General features: G+C 57.4%; 3 protein-coding genes across 3 annotated transcripts; 2 read left to right on the top strand and 1 right to left on the bottom strand.

Annotated features, from left to right (window-relative positions):
- Positions 1-430: 430 nt before the first annotated feature.
- E0L32_003720 (uncharacterized protein) lies at positions 431-1,470 on the top strand (the record flags this gene model as incomplete). Its single annotated transcript, XM_031138052.1, has 2 exons — positions 431-794; positions 848-1,470. The coding sequence occupies 2 exons, from the start codon at positions 431-433 to the stop codon at positions 1,468-1,470; spliced, it is 987 nt and encodes a 328-aa protein (XP_030998137.1).
- A 1,910-nt stretch (positions 1,471-3,380) lies between these two features.
- On the top strand, positions 3,381-5,233 carry E0L32_003719 (uncharacterized protein; the record flags this gene model as incomplete). The annotated part of the gene is made up of 3 exons (XM_031138050.1): positions 3,381-3,701; positions 3,758-4,749; positions 4,810-5,233. 3 exons carry the CDS (start codon positions 3,381-3,383, stop codon positions 5,231-5,233), a joined length of 1,737 nt encoding a protein of 578 aa, XP_030998136.1.
- A 484-nt stretch (positions 5,234-5,717) lies between these two features.
- Positions 5,718-9,119, bottom strand: E0L32_003718 (uncharacterized protein; the record flags this gene model as incomplete). Its single annotated transcript, XM_031138049.1, has 1 exon — positions 5,718-9,119. The coding sequence occupies one exon, from the start codon at positions 9,117-9,119 to the stop codon at positions 5,718-5,720; it is 3,402 nt and encodes a 1,133-aa protein (XP_030998135.1).
- Positions 9,120-9,297: the final 178 nt, after the last annotated feature.

Raw genomic sequence — 9,297 nt, 5'->3', positions numbered from 1 at the left:
GCAGTTTAAATCAGGCACAGGTGTTTCTGAAACTCGACATACAAGCCTCCCGTGCCAAGTAGCCATCAGTCAGGAAACAATTCATGGCCGCCTCAGTGCCTATCAAATCTGATCAACTGAAATCAATCGACAGACCTCGAAAACAGACGCACGGTATTTGCTGCTGTGTCTAGATCTGTGCTCAAATGAAGATGATCCGCATCCGTGAACAAAGTGTCCTGACCTTTGCAATAATTGCCTGCAGACTCGAGAAGTCACGAGGTTTGTACTTGTAAGGTGGCTGTCCAGGCTGTGATGGTTGCAACCATCCAACCCACCTCAAGCTCCACCGGTTTACGTAATTCACCTCATCGTCTTCAACGACCAAACATCCAAAAAGGAACAGCCATATGGCCAGCAGACGGCCCGAGTGGTTTCAAAATTCTATAAAATGGCACAGACACCCGCGGCTTCGGCTGCTCTCGACCTTGCCACAGATGCGCATGTCAAGTACATCCAAAGCTTGGACACGCGGAAAGATGAGTATGACTACTGGTTGACCGAACATCTCCGGCTCAATGGGCTATACTGGGGCCTGACGGCCCTTCACATCATGGGCCGGCCTGACGCCTTGCCCAGAGATGAGACGATTGACTTTGTGCTCTCATGTCAGCACGAGAACGGAGGCTTTGGAGCTGCACCGGGCCACGATGCCCACATGCTCTACACTGTGAGTGCGGTGCAGATTCTGGCCATGATCGACGCATTTGACGAGCTCGAGGCGAGGGGCCGGGGTAAGGCGCAGGTGGGAAAGTGTTAGTATCTCGGATCTTCTAGTCTACATTCTTCTCTGACCTCGCTTGAACAGTCATCGCGGGTCTCCAGAACCGAGAGACCGGGACATTTGCTGGTGATGAATGGGGTGAAGAGGATACGCGCTTTCTCTACGGCGCTTTCAATGCTCTATCCCTCCTGGGCCTGCTTTCACTTGTCGATGTGGACAAGGCGATCGAGCATGTTGTCGCGTGCGGCAACTTTGACGGCGGGTACGGCGTCAGCCCGGGCGCCGAGTCGCACTCGGGCCAGATCTTCACTTGCGTTGCGACGCTGGCCATAGCGGATAAGCTTGACCTTATCGACAAGGACCGACTAGCACGATGGCTCAGCGAGCGGCAAGTGGCGGGCGGGGGCCTGAATGGCCGCCCCGAGAAGAAAGAAGACGTATGTTACAGCTGGTGGGTACTGAGCCCGCTCGCAATCATCGGTCGTCTTCACTGGATCGACCGTGAGCAGCTTATCGGCTTCATCTTGACCTGCCAAGATCCAGAACTCGGCGGCTTCGGTGACAGGCCGGGCAACATGGTTGATGTGTGGCACACTGTCTACAGCATTGCAGGGCTGAGCCTGCTGGAATACCCGGGCCTTGAGGCCATCCACCCGGCCTACTGCATGCCCAGGAGCACCATAGAGCGGGTGATCGGCAATAAATGAAGGTCACTGGCAAAGGATGTCCATCACTGGCATTCTGGTTCATCCCCTCCAAGCCTGCTCTAGACGCCGCTCCTGCGTGCTCGTACCATCTAATAATCTGCTGACAGCCTCACCGTGTCTTCAGAATACAAGGCACGAGCAGAGGAAGAATCTATTGACAGACTGTGCCGACCTCTTGCTCTTGTTGGGGGCTTGGGCAGGTCAGTTCAGATGACATTGGGTGTAAAACTGTCGCTGTGAGCGTGGTCCAGCACATCAGTATGCCCTCTACTGCGCATCCTCGGACTCTGGAGGAACAATCTAGGCCTGTCCCAGTCAGTACACTGCCGTCTGAAGATCCCCTGATGCACCTCCAATATTTAGATGAGCTGGAGGGATCAACAGAAACAATGCAGAATGCTCGTCCTACAGATTTCATCTGAACTATAAGATCAGACTCAATTCCATGTGAGGTGATTTGTTTCGCTCAATAATTCTTAGCAGCCTCAGCTGACTTGAGCCTGTGGGCCTTCTTTGTTCTTTGGTGTCCAGGAGTCACGAACTCTGAGGGCAGGCACGCGTGGCAGACCACCCCGTTGCTCCTTCCCTCCTGGTCATGCTTGCGGATAAAAAGTCAAGTACCTCACCTTGATGCCCACCAGCCAGCCTAATCCAAAGTACCACTTGACCAGACAAGCAGATCAATCTGTGGCATTAGGCAGCGGATTGGTCTCACCAGAGGGCATCATCTCTTCTGCCTCTCCTCTCATCTTCATTTCTTGAACCAATCTCTCCCTTCAACCCTGAAGTCATCCTGGGTGCTGTTTGGGACGCATCCAACGCATTGCAAATTCCCTGCATTGAAATCAGCAACACCTACATCTTGAAGTCAGGTACGTGTGGAGGTATTGCTCATCATCGTCATTGCCCTTTCTTATCTTCTCATTGCGTTCTCAGTTTCCATCCATCACCAGTCTTCTTTCCGCGTTTGTGCCAGGTTTCTGCTCCGAACCTTTCCTTCTCTTCCTCTCGGCCCTCACTGTTTGTACATGTCTCCAGCACTGGACTCGCCCATCTCATCAAATGCTCTGCTCCCGCCCAGACTTTTTGCTAAGCTTGCCGACCACTCTTGAGCTGACCACCATGCTAACGAGCTTCCCAGAGTGGTGCTTGCCAATATTCACCACCGCTCTGGCCGAGAACCCTGACCAGGTCGCACGCACGTACTCGCGAGAGCACGACTTACGTGCCCAATAGATTTGGTACCTTAGTTGCCCTCACTCCTGGTGACGATCATTGAAAGGCAGGCACTGATATACAATAACAGATCCTGCCAGACCGCTCTCTCGCCGAAGCAGCGCAAGCCTGTGCCTATAAGTAACTTCTTCGACGAGAAACGGGTTTAGTCTTCCGCTTTTGGCTGCCGCCTTTGAGATCGTAGGTGCTCCATGGTCCCCGAGAGTTCCTCACAGGGTTCAAGCAAGAGTCCTGCCTTTCTTTCCCCCGACTTCCCATCTCGGATTGTTTCCACGTCCTCTCTCTTCCACGAAACATCACCACTTCCGATGCCCCCGTCCATTCTTTCGTCCAACTGTCCCTACACCGTCTTCGCTCGTCCTACGTTGCTCCCTACCCTTGCTACCAACCTTGCTCCCATACCAGTCTCGCTTCAGTGCTCTGGCTTTTTTTGTTCTTTTGTTTCTCTCTTGTCTGTTTCCCGACTCACTACGTCAACTGCTTCTTTCCTAAACCCTAGCTGGTATTAGACGCCTGCTAGCTCTGTCCCTCCCATCGCGGCCAGTGTGTGTCGACCATTCTTCAACTTCAGGCGTATGTCTCTGCTTCAAGAGTCCAAGCGCGTTTCTCCTTTGCGTGTTGAAACCCTCCTGCTTCAAGACTTGACATTCCCCAAACTAACACCAGTTCTCTAGATGATGGCGGCCCTTGCCGAGATGGACCCCGAGCTGAGAGACGTCCAGCCCCGGCCTATTCCGCTAAAGTGTATCCTGTGCCCGAAGAAGCCGTCGTTCTCCGACATATCCCATCTCTTGACACATGTCTCCTCAAAGTCTCATCTACACCACAAGTTCAACATAGAGATGCGTGCCAAATCAGAATCAGGGGCTGAGGACACCCTGAGACGGTACACGAAGTGGTACGACGACAATGGAATTGAGACTCTGTTGGCTGAACGCCTCTCTTCCAAGGAGCAAAAGAAGACTGGACGGCGGGGTCGCCCGCGCGCCAACGTAGTAAGATAAACGCCAATTTGTTATTGAAGTACTTGTACTGAAGCATGACTCTTCAGTCCTCAGCTCGCCCCTCGACACGTCAGCCCATACCCGTCAAAGCAGATCCAGACGACGTCTTCACAGACGCAGATCACTTGCCCCCGGTCGGGGTGTGGAATACCGCTGGGCCGCACCGCTCCCTCTGTCATCCTAACCCAAATCAAGACCCGCGTTTGGATGACTCGGCATATCACACCCCTTTGGCAAAGCGAATTCGTTCACCATACCAGCTATTGGACTCTCCAAGTGACCCTTTCCAGATCAAGTATGAACGCTCAAGGTCGACCACCGAGACCTCCGACAGCCTCGTTGCTTCCGAGGTTACCACTGCTGTCACCACGGAGAACACAGACGAAGATGGACACGCGAGCAAGCTTAAGGGGGTCATCTGGCCCGGTATGGACCTCTTCGACTCGGCCACCCCAGATCAGAAACGAAAGCGCAATCAGCGCAAGGACGGCTCAGTCCTTGAAAACATGAAGATGACTTCTCAGGCCGTCACGCCGACAGAGTGTATTTGGGGCACAGATGGGGAGTACCAGCGGAGCCGTGACATCTACGCAAGCCCCTCTATTGACGGTAGTCCTCTACCGAAGACTACTCGGAAGAAGCGCGTGCGGTCGCCCCCTGAAAGCCCCACAAAGGCGAAGAAGGGTAGGCAGCCCAGAGGCAGAAAGCCAGGGTTTGATGAGGCGGCAGGCAAACGCCGGCGACAGCCCCTCGCCGACGTCACCACCACCCGGCAGACGAGAGCATCTACGAGAGCTGCTGGACAGCTCAAGAATAACTTCTCGGTCAAGACCGATGCGACCGATGATGACCTGGACGATATGATCAAGCGGGAAGATGAAGCACCCTTTCCAACTCGCGGGATCATGAGAAACGCTCTTGATGTTTTCGAGGAAGAGGCCCCTTGCAGCCCGGGTGAGCAGGTGTCATGCTCTCCGGAGACCCTAGGTGTTGACCTGGGCTACCCAGGTCGCACCGAGAGCCCAATCGAAGAGAATGAGTGAGCCCACCTTCTACCCTAAGCTGTCCCGTACTCATTGCTGACATTTGTGCTTCGCAGCTTCGACCTAGGACCACGCACCACGCTGCAGCCCATCAACCCGAACCTGCTGCTGGCGTCACCCCTCCCTCTCTCGAGGCAAACTCCGGGTCTCCGTTTCTTCAACAACTCTATTGACACGTCGACTCTCGGATACCGACAACACTCGACTTCCTACTCTCAGCACTTTCTGGGCGGCGGTCACACCATGCCGCCTAGTATCTCTGAAAGCTTGACCTTTACCCCTTTGTACTCGCAAGCCCGCATGGGATTTGCGCAGTATCAACCCTACGGCTCAGTCCTATACGATGATGGGTCCAAGGAGACCCACGGTGGCTTGCAGTCACATGCTAGCCGTCTGGACTACGGCGCCTTCTCTCTTTCTCAGCCATCGAACCCATATGCTAACGCGACCCAACGGCACACCACGGATTTCGATATTTGAGTGGCAGGGCATCCACTCTGACTCTTTTTCTGCGTTTAATTTTGCGTTGCCTAAGCATATCTCCCAGAGCGGCAAGCCCGTTCAACTTTCCTGCTTTCCACAGTTTAAAAGATACCTGCAGCAGACCGTTCGATCCTTAAGGAATATTTCTCTATCCGCGCCAGCAAAGAAGTAGAAGAGGCTGGTGGAACTCGGTGCAGACTGTAGATCATATGTTGGGATTAATGGCGTCTAATCTTGCTCTGCAATTGGGGAATATCCCTTTCAAAACCCAGAAAAAGTCCGTTGGTATCAAAGTAGTCAAGCTCCAATTCCATATAGCTACACTAGTCAGACAAAGACGAGAAGAATATGCGCCTTAACATATATCCGCTGCCTCCCGGTTCATGGAGAGGTGCTCTGCTCCCAGCTCTCGCTTGTAACAAACCAATTTGGTTCCTCTAGGATACTTAAGTCTAGGATACTTAAGTACAACTCACACTGCTTACAGTTGCTCGATGCTGGATATCAGATGGTCGAGTTGGTCTGGACCGTCACCTAGCACGTCGGACATGAGCCTGGCTGCACCACGAAGCCTGCGCATCTTGACTTCGTCCTCTAGTTCGCGAGACTTGTGCCTCGCCACCTCGATAACCTTTTTGGGTATCCTCGCCAGGCGGGCCACGTTGAGGCCGTAGGACCTGTGCGCCACGCCTTCGCCGACCTCGTACAGAAAAGTGATCTCCTCCTCCTCGTCGTCGTCGTCGTCACCGTCGTGATCCACGTCTTCTTCTTCGTCTCCGCCGCTGTCTCGGCCATCCGCTGCTTGGCGCCCCCGGCCCCCGGCCCTCGAGGCCCGGAAGCGCATGTGGACGTTCTTGACGAGGCCGGCGCCGAGCCCCTCGGCGACGCGGGCCAGGTTCTGGTAGTGGGTGATGAAGAGGGTCAGGCAGCGCGTGTGGCGGGCGACGTGGTCGAGGACGGCGTGGGCGATGGCGGCGCCGTCGTGGGTGCTGGTGCCGCGGCCGAGCTCGTCGAGGACGACGAGGCTGCGCGGCGTGGCGGAGCGCAGGATGGCGGCCGTCTCGGACACCTCGACCATGAAGGTCGACTCGCCGGCGAAGAGGTTGTCGCGGGCGCCCATGCGCGTGTGGATGGCGTCGGCGAGGGTCAGGGCCATGGCCGTCGCGGGCACGAAGGAGCCGACCTGCGCGAGCAGGGTGAGGAGGGCGACGGCGCGGACGAAGGACGACTTGCCGCCCATGTTGGGCCCCGTGACGAGGTGGGCCAGCGGGGCCGGGGAGCTGAGGGAGGTCGAGAAGGGGATGTAGCCCGTCGGCAGGGTGTGCTCGGCGACGGGGTGGCGGCCGCCGGTGATGGAGATGGTGGGCGGCTCGGACGAGGGCAGGATGGTCGGGCGCGTGTAGCCCGGCAGGGCGGCGACGCGAGACAGCGAGAGCAGGCAGTCGAGCGTGGCGAGGGAGGCGACGGCGTCGCGCAGGGGCTGGTACTCGGCGGCGACGGCCCGGAGCAGGTCCGCAAAGGCGGCGTCGCAGGCGGCGGCCAGGGCCTCCTTGTGCTGGTCGCGCTCGCTGATGAGCCGGACGACCTCGGGCGTGTGGAAGCGCGAGACCTTCTTGGTGCCGCTGATCTTGGCCCACGAGGCCGGCACGTGCTTGAGATCCGCGTTGGAGACCTCGACGAGGTACTCTATGCCGGCGACCGTGACGTAGTCGACGGGCTTCTTCCTCGACAGCTTGGAGGCGGCGGCCGCGCGGTGCTCGTCCAGCTCCTGCTCGACGGCGGCGATGCCGAGCTTATGGTTAGTAATGTCCTCGGTCTCCTCCGCCTCCCGGAAGAAGGCGTACTTGTCGTTCTTACGGGCCGCATCGGTGCTGATCTTGTCGAGGAAGGACACGACGATGTCGAGGATGGCCGGCAGGGAGGCGATGGCCTCGCCGATCAGCGGAGACTGGAAGCCCGTGTCGGCGGGCGACTTGACCGCGGCATACTCGGTGGCGATAGTCTGCAGCGTCTGAAGCACAGCGAGGAGCTCGGGGCGTGTGCACTTGCCGTAGTAGATGCGGATGAGGCTGCGTTCCAGGTCCGTTCTGGTCTTGACGAGCAGCTGCTCAATCTTGTCCACCTTGGCGGTGGACTGGTTCTCGAGGAGCTCCGCGACCGCGGCCACACGTTCCTCGAGGCGCTCCCTATCGAGGAGCGGCCGGCCTATCCACTTCTTGAGGAGCCGTTGCCCGAACCGAGTCTGCGTCTTGTCGAGCGCCCAGAGCAGACTGCCCTTCTCCGAGTGGTCCGTCTGGTTCCGGTACACCTCGAGGCTCTCGAGCGTGGTGCCGCTGAGCAGCATGTGCTGGCGGGTGCTGAAGGACTGGAAGTACTTTGTCAGGTCAAAGATGTGCTCTAGACCGTACTCGGTCAGGTGCGTGATCATGGCCGACAGGCACACGGTAACGGGCTCCGGGAGCTTGAGGACCTTGTCCAGAAGCGCTGCCGCCTTGTCATCTTGGGAGCTGTCCTTGAGCTTGCCGGCGTAGAACTGCGTGACGTGGGAGTAGGCTTCGGCGGCCATGGTCTTGCCCTTGGCCACACGCTCGACACGCGTCCGGTCGCCAAAGACGTTCGTCGCGCTGCCGGAAAGATGCTGCACGAGCTTCTCGCTTGCCTTGGTCAACTCGCCGACGATCAGGAGCTCGCACGGTGAGATGTGCAGCAGGCGGGTCTCGATCTCGCTCCTCATGAAGCCGTCCTCAAAGTTGTCGTATATGATGTCTCCCGTAGCCGGCTGAACGGCCAGGATGCCGACATCGACCTTCTCGTCGGTGCCCCAACCTTTGGCCTTGGATTCGGTAATGCACAAGAGGTAGCCACCAGCCGGCGCGCCCGACTGGTCACTGCCCTGGTCAAGCTCGCCGAGTTCATCAATGTAGGTGCCTTTGGTGTAGACATTGGTGAGCTTGCGGACAAAGGGCGCGTTCCTGTTGTCTCCGGCCTTCTTGAGGGCGGCCGTCTCGAGCTGGCGGACCACGCCCACCTTGTGGCCGGCAGCGACGAGCCTCTTTGCGTGGACTGGGAGCCGGTGCACGGGGATGCTGGCCGATGCAAAGCGGTCTAGATGGGCCTCGGAAGGGTGCTCGTCGTATCTCATCTTTCCGGGAATGCAAACAATGCTCAGCTCTTTGGCGGCGATGCGGGCATCTTCGCCAAAGAAGCGGAACTTGTACCCAACTTCAACGATCAGGATGGTGTCCATGTGCTTTCTCTTGATGTCTAGGAATTGCAGCTCCATGGGCGTGAGCTTGCCGGTCTTGGATCCTTTCTTCTTCGACTTGGCCGGTGCCGGTGGCTCATCGTCCTCGGCAGCATCCGCATCGTCGGCGTCCTCTCCATCGGCCCCGTTGCCCTCGTCTGTATCGCGGCTCCTCAAACGGGACATGCTATCGGGGTGGCCGAGCTTCTTGACAAACTTTTTGTGTAGCTCTGCCTTGCGCTTCTTTGTCGCGGCATCCTCGTCGTCATCGCCGTCAACAAACATGGCTTCGCCGGCATCGGGATGGCTGTCATTGTAGACGTAGCGCTCTGTCCTGGCGCTCGGCCTCGGAGCGGGCGAGTGGGATGTCTGGGCGTCATCCTTCGGAAAGAAGCCGCTCTGCTCGACATCGACAGAATCGGCTGGTTTGGTGCGTTTGGCGGACCGATGCGGGCGGTTGTTTGCGATGTCGGGGTCTTCTTCCAGGGGTCGTTTCCGGGTGGTCTCGGCAGGCGATGGCGATGACGGGCTGTGCTGCGACTGGTGAAATGCGGCCGACAGGCCATTGACGGTCTTCGGGGTGAAGAAGCTGGTCAGAGACGACTGCTTCTTCTCTGCGGGCTTGGATGCGCCCGCCATATCGTGGAGTCGATGCCAGACAAGATGGGCTCCGCCGGTCAAACTAGCATTTGTGATATCATCGTTTCTAACGGCGTGAAGGCTTGGAAAGGGGAGACGCGTCTGTCTAGACTCTTTACGCGTTAAGTGCTATCTAATCAGCCCGGAAAGCTGCAGGTGGTTCAGTGTGCAGCTAGGT

This window comes from Thyridium curvatum (assembly GCF_004353045.1).
Source record: "Thyridium curvatum strain D216 chromosome Unknown NODE_17_length_530222_cov_84.051745, whole genome shotgun sequence".
Lineage (NCBI taxonomy): Eukaryota > Fungi > Ascomycota > Sordariomycetes > Thyridiales > Thyridiaceae > Thyridium > Thyridium curvatum.
The sequence above is the reverse complement of the archived record's forward strand: the minus strand, read 5'-3'. Positions and strand labels throughout refer to the sequence as shown.